The sequence below is a fragment of the Aegilops tauschii genome, chromosome 3 (assembly GCF_002575655.3).
Source record: "Aegilops tauschii subsp. strangulata cultivar AL8/78 chromosome 3, Aet v6.0, whole genome shotgun sequence".
Classification (NCBI taxonomy): Eukaryota; Viridiplantae; Streptophyta; class Magnoliopsida; order Poales; family Poaceae; genus Aegilops; species Aegilops tauschii.
In genome coordinates, this window is record NC_053037.3 from 615,674,388 (window position 1) to 615,687,650 (window position 13,263).

General features: G+C 43.0%; 1 protein-coding gene across 2 annotated transcripts; it reads right to left on the reverse strand.

Moving 5' to 3' along the window:
• Nucleotides 1-5,104: 5,104 nt before the first annotated feature.
• On the reverse strand, nucleotides 5,105-12,699 carry LOC109767890 (MACPF domain-containing protein At4g24290). 2 transcript variants are annotated; one of them, XM_020326616.4, is made up of 8 exons: nucleotides 12,363-12,699; nucleotides 11,827-12,142; nucleotides 10,595-10,833; nucleotides 9,976-10,180; nucleotides 9,449-9,517; nucleotides 9,181-9,367; nucleotides 7,004-7,170; nucleotides 5,105-6,139 (listed from the first exon to the last, which is right to left on the reverse strand). In XM_020326616.4, exons 2-8 carry the CDS (start codon nucleotides 12,100-12,102, stop codon nucleotides 5,441-5,443), a joined length of 1,842 nt encoding a protein of 613 aa, XP_020182205.1. In that variant the 5' UTR covers nucleotides 12,103-12,142; nucleotides 12,363-12,699; the 3' UTR covers nucleotides 5,105-5,440. The 2 variants fall into 2 exon arrangements, with proteins under 2 accessions (XP_020182205.1, XP_045089901.1); XM_045233966.2 differs by lacking the exon at nucleotides 12,363-12,699 and having other exon boundaries at nucleotides 11,827-12,304.
• Nucleotides 12,700-13,263: the final 564 nt, after the last annotated feature.

A 13,263-nucleotide genomic window follows, 5' to 3' on the forward strand; every position in this document is an offset into this window, starting at 1 on the left:
TTGTCATGCACTACATGTTTTACATGTTGATCCATTTGGATCGAATGCATGAGCACAGTTGAATTCACAGCAATGTCCTTTAACACTCCACGCAATGAAACAATAGGAGATGCAATGGTATGTGGAACTGAATTAGGTTGGGAGGCATGGAGAGTTCAAATGTTGTCTGTGATACTAATTACATTGCTAATAAGTTGGCTACTCGTCCTAATACTCGGATTCCCGACTGTCTTAGTTTCAAGCCTTGTATGCTGATTTCACTGAACCCGGTGTTGCATATCAGCGAAATTATTGAGCCAATGCTTACATACATATATATGGTTTTATTGTAAGAGCACTCTTCATAGTTGTTTTTCAAGGCCACGAAGGTGTTGTTGTTCGTGGCATGTATTGTAGCAGTGGGATTTCTGTTGTTGTTTACCTTGTAAAAACTCAATTTGATAGCGGAAACTAGTTTAATTATCAATGTACATTTGGGCAACGAACATGAGAATGTACGAAACTTCTGGACACTTTTAGGTTGTCTATAAATTTGCAGTCTTGGCCACATAAGAAAAAGTGAGTTACAACTAAATTGTTGAAAGTGCAGTTCTACGATTAAGTACTTTGCTGAAATTTTCAGTTTGTCGGACAAACTTCAACTATGAACCGTATGCATCATTTAACTCTTGTGGGGCAGAGCAATAAAAACTTGACATCAGTAGGCGAGTTCAAACACTTGATGGCAAGTTGATGCTCTATTTGGATATACATTTATTCGTTTCAAAGAGGTAGAAGGCGGTGCATCAGCTGCAATTTGGATCCCACTTGTTCTAGCCATTTTTTTAGATTTGTGGTTGCCAATTTGGGTACGAGTGATACTCACCCATGCCATTCTCTGTAGCAGACGGACTATCATGTCTATATAATTCTTGATGTAACCGATCATTCAATCGTGGAATGTTAGGGTTCCATAAAATGAAAATCCGTGTTCAAGATCGGTAGATTCTGTGATGGTTAGTAGATTTGATATTATCTTACAACCTCTCAGAACACTAATGGGTGAAAGAATAAACATTATTTTCTAGCAGTGCGACCACAAATCAACAATGGTTTCTCACATTGAAAGCACAGTTTGAGTGACATTGAAACATTGTGTATTTATTTGATCATATATTTTTGAAAAAATTCATGTTTTTATTGTATATACTTATGATAGTCTGTTTACGTTTGAAATATGCATTGCGCGTGCACGCTTACTACTGTTCCTAGAAAACCAAAAGTTAGTGTCCATGTACGTGAAGATAATTTCGGAAGATTAATTTTATACTAAACATTTTTTATTTATTAGCCCTCAGCTTGCCCTTCAATACATGATGTTTTTATTCATAACACATTTTCCAATATATTACTCCCTCCGTTCCAAAATAGATGACTCAACTTTAGTACATTGACAAAGTTGGGTCATCTAGTTTGGAACGGAGGGAGTACATTGACAACTTGTTTTTGGTATAACTAGTAACATTAGCACCTTGAAAGTTCTCACTTATATTAAGTCGCAATTTTTCTTCTTGTTGTTATATTTATCTTCACATATTCATTCTCGATCTAAGTCAAGTTACATATTATTGCCAAAAATAGTTGTGCAATCTAATTTCGGCTATCAAAATGAAATTTTGGCTGCAATGAATTTTTCATAACTTGAGGAAACTAGTATTTTTCACATTATTCCACCAATTAATTATGATGAATTATGCCTCATGATGTGTTAATGTGTTATTTATCATTTTCTATAACATCCATAAATATCAACGGATCTCAAGGAGGTGTTTAATGCACATGAATCTAGCGAACACCTTCGAAGAAAAATCTGTCTTTTGATGTAGAAGACTATGAAATTTAGGTCTAACTAAAAAGATAATTCTAGAGCATATGGCCTCATTCGATTTGGAGGAAACCAAAATGTAGGATTTAGGAAGGAAATTGGTAGGATAACACTTCCCAATATAAAGAATTATCTTGTCTCGTTCCTACGCATAAAATGAGCTTTGAGTGGATGTGTAGATTCCTCCAAAAACATAGGAAATGAATAATATTCCTACGAAATTCCCTTACACGTTTCCTAAAAACTGAATGCATCTGTAGAAAATTTTCCTTTGGAATTTTTGTTCCTATGCTTTTCTTGTAAAAATCCTTCAAACCGAATGAGGCCTATAAAGTGTCAATTAGTAGTCAATTCTCAAATCCTTTTTTACGCCTAGCTCTTGAGTGCTACTCGGTTCTTCCATTTTGTTCTTTTTTCGTTGAAGGAATCGTGAACATGTGTTTACTTTATATAAACATGACAAACTTAAAAAAATTAAATTTTAGTAAATGCAATGATGTTGTTCCACATTTAAATTTTACATTGATTTGACTCAAAAAATGATAGTGTCACCTATTAACACTTTGGTACTCATTTCAACGATACCAATGGCTTGGCATTTCTCTAGTTGCTCAACACCAACCCAATCCGATAAAATTTATTTATTCACATCTTAATTCAGAAAAACATGTAACATGCCAGACAAGGGCTGCCCTTTGTTGGGCCAACTGGGAACTGGGCCTCCTGTAAATTCCTATTTTTCCAGCTTTAAAGCAAAATGCTTTTAGTAGTTGGTCCTTAGTTAGCCCGATAGCATTGGGCCCACTCATTTGAGCGCCCACTTACTTTTTGGGGGTTTGCTCAATTTATTTACCTGTGGTTGGATGGTTAGTAGGACAGTGGTATTCCCATCCCATCAGGGTTCAAATCTTGATGCTCGCACTATTACTAAATTTATTTCAGAATTTTCGGCGATGTGCCTTCAGTGGAAGGAGACGTTTCCGTCGACTACAAGGCGTCTGTGGTGACTTCGTCAATCTCAACATTATATGCCGGCATGGTCTCTTGGAGGTGCTCATAGGGGTAGGGTCTGCGTGTGTGTTCATAGGAATGAGTGTATACGCATATATATGAGCGCCCGCGTCTGTATTGTGTTCTAAAAAAACTAATAAACCTAGGGCTGACCCTACCTAAGGGAGTACATGAAGTACGTGTTGAAACATTATACACTTGCACCGTACTCGTCGTGTCCTCCGCTTCCTCCTCTTCCCTCGGCCCTTCTGTTCTCTTGACGAGCACAACTGAGTGAGCCTTGCAAGGTCGTCCACCATGAAGGTCCTCGGTGTCACACTGTCGGAACCTGGTGTTGCGTCATCACAGGTGTCAGGCTTCTTCGTCGTGGGAATGCCCTTGGAAACGCCAAGTAGAGCAGTGTGCGGTAGCTCGGTTGCTTGGTTGGCTCGATGCCACCAGTGCCAACAGATTGTGCAGTAGTGGACACACAAATGTACTCCACGTCCACAAAATTCATATAAATGTTACCAGGTGCCTTTTGTCATGTCGCTATGTGCAGTGGCGCAATATTGCACCACGTTTTTTTAGCTGACGGTGGGCCGACGGCACTGGACGCGGGAGTCGTCCGAATCCAGGAGACCAGGGACGTACGGTACGAGCACGAAGCCAACTGATTCTCATCCAAATCAGAGGCTCGTTCAAACTGGAACCCCAAACTGGAGGACTGGCACATACATGGCCGACGTCGGGAACCCCGACCTCGCCGCCGCGGAGCCCGACGAGAAGAGCCAGTGCGGCATTCCGTGCGTCTCAGCGTTCTGCGCGTGCACGCTCCTTGCCGCCTCCGTCGTCCTGGTAATACTGTTCTGCCGATCCGCTCACGCATCCACCGCCGTCCAAGTCATGGCCGCCGCCGGCCTCGTCTTGGCGGTCATGGGCCTCGCCGTCGGGGTCGTGTTCTGCGCCCACTGCCTCGACTTCTGGGTCCACGGGAATTGCCTCGGGGAACAGCAACCGCTGCTGCCGCCCTAGATTGATTGATCGATCCCGATGGCGATCGTTCGGGGAGTAGCTAATAATTTCTTGTCTTTGGTTGTTCTTGGATTTGATTATAGCTGTATTTTATGTGTTTACGGTGATTTAATTACTATAGTTTTCATCATGGCATATATACTGACGTGATTTAACTCTAATTCTTCTTGTGATCCCGTACGTAAGTTGCTACCTTGCGAGTCATGCATCCGATTTTAGTTTCAACATTTATTTTGGTGCTTGACTGATTGTATGTGTTGTGTTGGTCACCCAATGCTCATTCTCACAAAAATAACCGCGCTGTCTTTCAAGAGTCTTGCGGTATTACTTGCTTGTTTTAGCTATCATTTGCTCATTTTAATCAACTTCTGTTCAAAGCTTGCACCGTGCAATGATTTCCAAATGGCTCAACACGACGTTGCAACTCCAGCTACATGCATGCTTGGTGAGATTTTCTCTTGAAACAAGCTTTCGCCTCCATTTACAGATAAGGCAATAGGCAACCACCACATCCATACAATAAGTTTAAGCGCAAAAAAAGTAAAAAAAATATGTTGGGGCAGCAACACCAACATGCCCAAATAAAGGGAAAACATGTCATATAGAACGGAAGATTAGCGGCTAGCATGAGAAGCAAGGTGGTGTCTTGCCGAAGTCAACGCGTCCATCATCCCACCAAGCTGGTCCCGATCCCGTAGCCTAGAGAGCGGGTGTCATTGCTGTAAAATGCTAGAAATTTAATAATAAAATTAGTGGGCCCTCCTAAAAGGACCTGCTTGATCACCATCTTGTTACATGTTGTCCAAATGGTTCAAGTCATTGTCGTGAACACTAATCAGAAGAGGCGTCTCCTCATATGTGACATCATAACCCATCGGCAAGAGCATTCAGCTTGGCGAAGAGAAGCAATCCCGCAGCAGCCATCACACAAGATCTTAATCTTCAAAGGGAGTGACGGTTTTCACAGAGGCGCGATAAACCGAACCAACAGAAAAGAACCCCAAGGAGTTCAACCGCCAAGATATGGCATCCAGATAGTCCGATAAAGAAATTTTGAAAGCACACATCACAAGCAGCACCAGACATATCGATTTATTGACTTAGTTAATAAACAAATTACATTGCATTGCTGGAAAATACAGCTTCAGCAAACACCGATTTTAGCATTCTTCAGCAAATGCAGGAATAATACTCAAGTTCACACCACAACAACAATTTCCTTAAACACCTGAACCTTTTGACAATGCAAAACCAAAACAGTTCCCTGTTGCATTTTGTATATATACAAATAATTTAATCTGTCACCTAACCTATTCAACTCAAGTCCCACGCCACAAACAACAAATTTTCCTTTTCTCCCTCCATTTCAGGACACAGCACTCATTACTGCGAAAAACCCACAATTGTATACAACGGAAACTAACAACAAGAGCACGGGCGCAACGAAAACTCTAAATCTTTCACCCGCTCACGCCCTCACGGTCAGCCGCACATAACAAATGAAGGGATGACGACAGGAGTCGTTTCATTCTGATTGTTTTCTAGGGGATCCTAGAACTCATCATCAAGCGGGTAATCCTCGTCGTCGGGCAGCATGGCCGTCAGGAGCGAGTACCGCACCCGCAGGGATATCTTGCCCCTCTCGAGGTGCAGCTTGGCGCCCGACACCACCCAATACCCCGGCAGGTCCTGCGGCCCACGCACCATCTCCGTCGTGTCCACAAACTTGAGAAGCTTTGGGGGCTGCACCGGGGCGGGCGGGCCGCCGGGGTACACCGCCGAGTTGATGTTCACGTCGGCAGGGCGGGGCATCGGCTTCTGGACCGCCGTGGAGAAATGCGTGCTGATGAGCGTCGAGATGAGGCCTGACTTCTGGATTAGGTTCGGGGACCCCTCCCACTCGGGCTGCCTGACGGAGTGGGCGTTCACGACCTTGGAGAAGTGCAGCCGAAGGAACAGTATCTTCTTGAAGCCCTGGCTGATCACTTCTAGCCGTGCTCCTGTGACGATGGAGGCGTCCTCTGACTCCACAGGCGCTGTGCAGACGTGGGAGAAACGCTTCCACGATCCTATGGGTTCCACGTATTTGCGGTCAAATGGTTCTGGAGTTCGGTTGTTGTAAGGGTCATCTTCGAGCTGGATAATCTGGGGAAGAGAACAGAGATGTTGGAGATGGATAGCTAATTTGTTACTCTTCTTTCCTTCAAGAAACAACCGGAGCCCCGTAATTGGTCTTTTGCCCACATCAACCTGCACCAAAGTTATAAAGCTGCTCAAAAAACCAAAGAGAATTGGTAAAAATATCATCAAACCTGCAACTGGGTGGAAACTGTCAATATAATAATAAACTTGTATATTCTGTATGTAGTGTGCAATGTTGATCGACAACTTATTTCAATATTTAGTTCTTGTAGGAGCTTGAAATTTCTGAATCAATTCAACAAAATCTAAATATGCCCTATTCTAATGCTACCACTGTTTTCATCATTTCCAAATAAACTAGCGCTAGCCAATCCTGCCATTCATAGGTTACAAGATAAATGTGATTGATGTAATTCCAAATAGAGTACCAGCGCATCCAGTTTTAACAATGCCACCAGGATTGGATCAAAAAAGTACTAGCCTAGAATATTTTTCCCAGTTTCAGATTTTTACGCTTTGCAGTTTCACTGGGGCTTTCCCACTTAACATTCCATCAATTTATCTTTACCCTTTGTACTGTTTTTTTCACTCAGGAAATGCATTATCTTATCCCTCTATCTAGATCTCGCTCTTGAGTGATAATTGGTTCATAGTTATCTAGCCATGTGATCCGACTTCAGTTGTAAGTTGCAACATATAAGAGCATCAGCTGATAATCAGATAGATCAACTGTCTAAGCAAACGACCAGATTGTTTATGGAAAGGTAGGCACTATAAATTCTCTGCACAGTAGAATAAGAATTTGAATGATCACATAAATATGAAGTATTTTATCTCCAACACTTATCCTAACCTATGTCTACTTTCTATGCCGACGTTTAAGAGATCATGACACCACATAAAAAGGATAAAAACAAGGAAATAGATAGATGAACAATGTTTCAGTTATGCCAATATGAAAAGTGTGCATACCATGTTGGTGCAAACATAAAGTGTTGGACCAATAAAATTTACTGGCAAAGATGCACTGCTTTGCTTTTTCCTCTGAGGACCGAGAGGGAGATCACTATAAACTGGTGCCCACTGCCTTGGAAGCTGGAACTCCAGAAACTGGTGCAATTCCTCAATTGGAGGCTTATCTGTATGAAATTCAAATATATCACCTTGTTATGAATACATCACCCATCACAATGTTTGCTGTTCAAAATGATGTTTGCTAGCTTGCTTTTTTGTCTATGAACTAATGATAGGATGGTGACAAACATGTAGCTTCAAAAGGTTGCAATCCGAACATTACGTTACGTAGAGATTTTTCTTGAAACTGGCACATTTTTCTATTTCTTTTGCAGCTCATTTGCAGAATAGAAATTTATGACATTATTAGGACTCCAGATTGAAACAAAAATATACAGTATATTAATGATGACTGAAAAGACCCAGAAGAAGATAAGAGTCTCACAGAAGCAGGCTGATGATGTTGATCATAAGCTAAAATAGAGGGGAGAAGTGCACATTTCAACCCCAAAGTCATGACCTAGTCTAATTTACAAACCTGAACTTCAAAACCGGTTAAAAATTCAAAACCGGTTAGGACACAATCAAACTATAAATACCATTTATATTACCCCCTCGGAGCGACTGGATGGTGGTTTCGTGTGCCATGGCATCCATATTGACTTGTCAACGCAATGTGGCATCCTACTCACCAAAAAAAATAGTGCCGGTCCCACTTCATACAAAGCTAGCTCTCCATCAAACAATTTTGTGACTGTACGAAACTACCTCGCACGAAGCTGGTCGATTTGTAGCTTTTGTAAGTAGTGTATATGCACAATAACACTGGAAATCATTCCATTTCTGATGATGATTATTTCTGATAAATCGGACGACCACGCTCATCATCGCCTCTCCGGGGAGCTTGGCCAGGACGACAACAGGGTGCTGAGCCGCTGCCGAACCCGTGCAGATGAGGGATCCTGCTGGTTCTCCCACCGCTTCATCACGGAGGCCGAGATAGAGCTGGATGACCTCAGGATGCAGCGACCGAAGCTGCTACGTCATACAGTACCGTTTCAACGAGCGCGCGGCTGGAAGCGTAGCGGCATTGCCGTGGTGAGGCGGGGGCAGGGGTTGAAAGTAGTCCATGGGATGTAGGACACTAAGTCTAAGGCGGTGGAGGAGGCGCTCACGCCGGACATCGAACTCGCATGGGAGTAAGACGCCGGCAGGAGGAGAGGCCCGAAGAAGCAGCTAAACACCCGCGGAATGGCATCAGACGCTTGTTGGCGGTGGGCAGAGCATCCATGAAGAATCCTTAATCCTTTTTGTTGTTTTTGCAATTTAGCCCTAAGCAAAACAATAACTGCATACTGCCCCTGATGTTTGCATTTGTTAGTATGACATGTGGACCAGATGCCACGTCAATACACAATTGCCAATTTGGATGCCACGTCACACCAAAACCACCTTCTGAGGGAGTCAAGGGGTAGAATAAACGGTAGAGAGAGTTTAGGGGTGTATTCTAATCGGTTTTGAAGTTCAGAGTTGCAAATTAGCCTAGGGCATGAATTTAGGGTTGAAATATGCACAAAATAGAGTATAGCATTTTTGCCCAACAGATAATTGGGGCGGGGGGGGGGGGGGGGGGGGGGGGTGAAATCGGTCAACAAAGCTATAAAAGACAACTATTTTCTAATAAATATTGCCCAAGAAAACTATTTCCTTAGAATCTAAACAATAGGGACTTTGTTTGTGAAAGAAAGAAGCCAGCCCCCTTTCCTGTTTGACCATTAGGATGGCCAAGGGTGCAGGTTCTAAAATCCTGAATAGACTATGGAAAACTTACACCCAAATACGGCGCGAAAAACACAAGTTCTTTCCCTATAATCCTATCTCTAGACACTACCATGAATTACAAATCAATGACAAGGAAACTGTAGGGAAAAAAGGCAGAAGGACAAAGAGAAACCTTATTCAGAAATAATCAAAATTAACACGCAACTAAAGTACTAAGGCTGAAGATCAAGACTTCTCTTAATATTATTACTAATTATGCAGTTTCAACTTTCAACATTTCATGTTTATAGGTTAAGAGCTGAGAGATGAATAAATTATTCAGCGAGCATGAAAGGGTCAGAATTTATACTTACAACGAAGGTACAGATTAATTGCATGATTCAGAAATCCACTACCAGGAACTCCATTCAACAATGAAGTAATAGGTATAAAAGACATTGAGATAACATCAGGTTCTGCTTGAACACTATTTAGCCACTCGCTATGAGAGAGCATATCTTTATCCCTTCCACCTCTTCGCCTAGGCAGCACTACCAAATCCTGAGATTATCACAAAGAACAAACATAAATAATAGTTCTCCTGTGAACAGTCATAAATTATATCAACACAAAGAACTATACCTCCTTCGAAGCATAAGAATTTAGGGGACTGGACTCCACAAATCTCAGTCGCTGCTCTCTTCTGTCACTCTGCACACACAAAAACATAAATCACCGAGCTAAGAAAAACACAACAGTGCCTTTTATGCCAAGATATATGACTGCCATAAACATTAAGGCATGATGTTCAAATTCAAGTGAACAACCTATACACGAGTAGCTCTTGCCTCTTGGAATAAAGAGATCGAAAATAAGGCTATTGGCAAATGTCTCGGCCCTTACTGTGTCTGCTGTCTATGGCTATTCACACATGCACAGCTGGAAGGTGTGCGTGTCAATTTCGATAATTCAAATTAACGAACTTGGAGCTAGTCTGTGCTGAAGCCCCTTGGTTACTGCCCAACTACAGACATGGGTTGTAAAAAAATTATTCTGCAGGTGGCGGGTTATGCTAAGGCTATATACGGTTAAATGATCATTAATGTTGAATAGAAAATATGCAAGGGAAAGTCAAAGGCAAAAAAAAAGTTTAGAGGCTAGGGTAATACCTTATCCTCCTTCCCATACGCATCCCTGAAACTAATGTCAGATTGCCCATTTGCGTCAAGAAATCTCCTGTCAGACATCTCCTTCAATCGTTTTTGAACATCAACGGCTTGCAAGCTTGATGAATGCTGTTGTTTCAAATAAATTACATCCTTCCCTCCCATTTTAACACCAACGACTATATGTGTCCCAAATTTTTGAATGAACCTGCAAGGTTAAGCAATTAAGGTTGAAGTTCAGATTTACGACTTGAGCAGAACAATTGGCTCAGCACATGTTTTAACAAGAATAGTGTACATCCAATTCCAATGCTACATGCTTATAAAGCTGACTGTAGAAAAGAGAACTGATACTATTTACATATGGTCACATCTCACATGAAATTTGCAAGGACTAAAACTGGCAGTAGAGGACAGCTTTCAAAGGAGTCGGTGCTCAGACAATCCACCCATCAGACATGAATGTATCATACCAAAATCAGAACAATTCAGAAAAATGGTAGTCAAAGATAGATGCTATCATCCTATCAAGACCTCATTGAAGGAGCAGGAACACAGAGGCCTATCATATTTTCAATGAGTGCATGCATTTGGGTATGACTGAATAAAATATGGATCTAACCTTGCCAAAGCAGCAGGTTCCCAGGTTGATGGAACAGCTTGCTTAACATGATCTCGTAGTACAATTTGTGCCTTCGAGAGTGCAACAGTATATAGTGTGATACACCAACCGTCAAAAGCAAGTGACTTGGTACTCGCAGCATCTTTCTGCCAGGAGCCAGTAAATTCAAACATATTATTGAACAGACCAGATGGAATTTTTCCGGACAAAGATAACTCCCGGTTGAATTGCTCCGACATCTGCAAAAATGCTTCATGATTTGAGAAAGCTAGCTATTTTTTCTCCAAACATTGCAAACACAACACAAACATTATTTAAAGCAGCTTGACAACTTCCATGACAGCTTTGGAAGGAAACACATGATAGGGACGGAAGGTTGTACTAGTGAAAGACAATATTCAGTAGGAGAGATGCTATACCAATCGCCAAGCATAGAAAATAAGAAACAAGGTACATCTCATGCTTCTGCAGCACATAAAACATAATCCTGGGTGATACTAGAACAGCATCACAACTGAACTCCTGCCCTCCAAGGTGGAAATGAACAAACCTATCCTGGGAAGGTTGCATGTTTTTGAGATAGGAGCCATTGGCTAGAGCATGCTGCATGCCAGAAAAGCATCCTGCTGGTGCTAGCAAACTGATAGAATCCTACAATCCCGTAGTATCTTCTAAATGTCGAACCTGATGATTTTGGACCTTCTAATAAGTTAACAACCAAAACATTATCTATATACGCCTCCATTAGCATTACTCAAACTGGAAAAACATTTCTTCCAGCTGAATATGTCTATGCCGGCCTCAACTGTTCGGTGCTTCGATATGTTTTTGAAATGGCAAAAGTCAGTCCCTAATTCAAGGTATGCTGCCAGCAACCTGGTAAGAAGCCTACAATCCCAGAGTTTCTGGCTTTCTTCCAAATACGTAACCTGGTAACTGACAACCTTCTAATCTGGTAATGACCAAAACATTATCTACATACACCTCACATTACTCACACAGGAAAATTATTCTGCCTGGAAGTGGCACAATACATATCTCTACAGGCCTCAAAGTGTTTGATGCCTATATATGTCTTTGAAGGGCAAAAATCAGTGTGTAATGCAAGGAATAGGAAGATTTTACTCTTAAAAGTGCTAGTAGTTACTAAGAATAGGTGGTTCTGAAATGGTAAATTGACTTGTGTTCATTTCTGTCATCTTCCTTGTTCTGAAGTACTCCAGAAACCATACCTGCTGAAACGACAGGACATCGGACCGGAACCGCATCCGCTCCCCCTTGTCGCACTTGATGGACTTGGGCACGCCGGCGACCGTGGTGAGGCTGCCGGGGAGCACGATGTCCTGGGTCCCATCGCGGTCGAGCTCGATGAGCGACGGGTCGGGCGAGCCGCGCTGCTTGCAGAACTTGAGCCGGACGTCGGCGGCGACGTCGTAGCCGAGGCCGATGGAGCGGATGGCGGACTCGGCGGCCCGCTGCAGCATCTCCTTGCTGTCCCTAGGCGCCATCCTCGCTCATCCCACGGCGCCGGAACAAACTTCAGCGCCCCTGGAGTCGGAACACCCGGAGCAAAATCAGCAGACAACGCGGCTAGACAAAATCGTTGCTCAGCTGAAACGGCCGCAGGACCGGGAAAAGAAACTGAAATTCCTCGCCAGATCGGCCGGAGCCGCGGGGGCTGGCGGGGGCGGATCTGGGCGGCGCGGCCGGAAATACGGGGGGATTGGCCGGGGGCTGAGGCGGCCGCCGGAGGGCCGAAAGCTAGTACCTTTCTGCGAATCGGAGCCCCGGACTTCGCCGACCGGCCGGAGGGCCGAAAGCTAGTACCTTTCTGCGAATCGGAGCCCCGGACTTCGCCGACCGGCCGGCGAAGGAGGGACGCCGCGGCGAGGCGGCGAGGAGGGGGAGGAGGACGGTGCCGCACGGCGCGGCGGCGGCAGTGGGGCTGGGGGGAGGTCGCCGGGGTGGGTGGGGTCGTGGGGAAGACCACGGGAGCGGCGTGGGAGGGAGGGGAAAGGTCCAGGAGGAGGAGGAGGAGGAGGAGGAGGAGGGGTTGAACAGTTGGAGCAGTGGAGGAGGAGACAGTGACATTCCACTTTTGTTTCTTGTTTTTGTACTAGCTAGGAGATAAATTATCTACAGTGATTAATTATTATTGGTGGCAGGTGGACTGCATTCAAAGTGGAAAAGTGAGAGCCATTGACTTTGGATTTTGGTGGTAGGTTTAGTCCATGCCAATAACCCACTTATATTGTAATTTTCTTTTATTTTTTAAAATTGGTTGTATATGGAGTATACTGAATTTCTTCCCTACTGATTTTTCCTAATGTTTTGTTTTTATTAGTTTTTTTCTTCAAGAGTTTCATGTGTGGTGGAGTAAATAGTAAGATGTTTTTATTTTATTCAGAATCGGATGTATATAGACGTATTTTAATGTGTTTGTTCACTTATTTCAGTCTAGATATATTATATTTTATATTAAAATATAGAAAACGTGTTATAATTTGGAATGGAGCTGATAATAGTTGCCCTCATAAAAGGGGAAGGTTTTTCTTTTTTGACAAACAAAAGGAAAAAGGTTGAAGAGGTGAGTTTGGCTTCAGCCTCTCGTTTTCTTTTTTGACTTTTTTTTCTCGTTGAAAAGTCTGGTTGTTGGGTGTTGGCAAGCA

Excerpts from the sequence above, each read along its gene's own strand:
- LOC109767890 (XM_020326616.4), bottom strand. The coding sequence starts at position 12,102 with ATGGCGCCTAGGGACAGCAAGGAGATGCTGCAGCGGGCCGCCGAGTCC. Across the intron at positions 10,834-11,826 it reads ATGTCCTGTCGTTTCAGCAG|ATGTCGGAGCAATTCAACCG; the intron begins GTATGGTTTCTG and ends GCATTTTTGCAG. Across the intron at positions 7,171-9,180 it reads AATTAATCTGTACCTTCGTT|ATAAGCCTCCAATTGAGGAA; the intron begins GTAAGTATAAAT and ends AATTTCATACAG.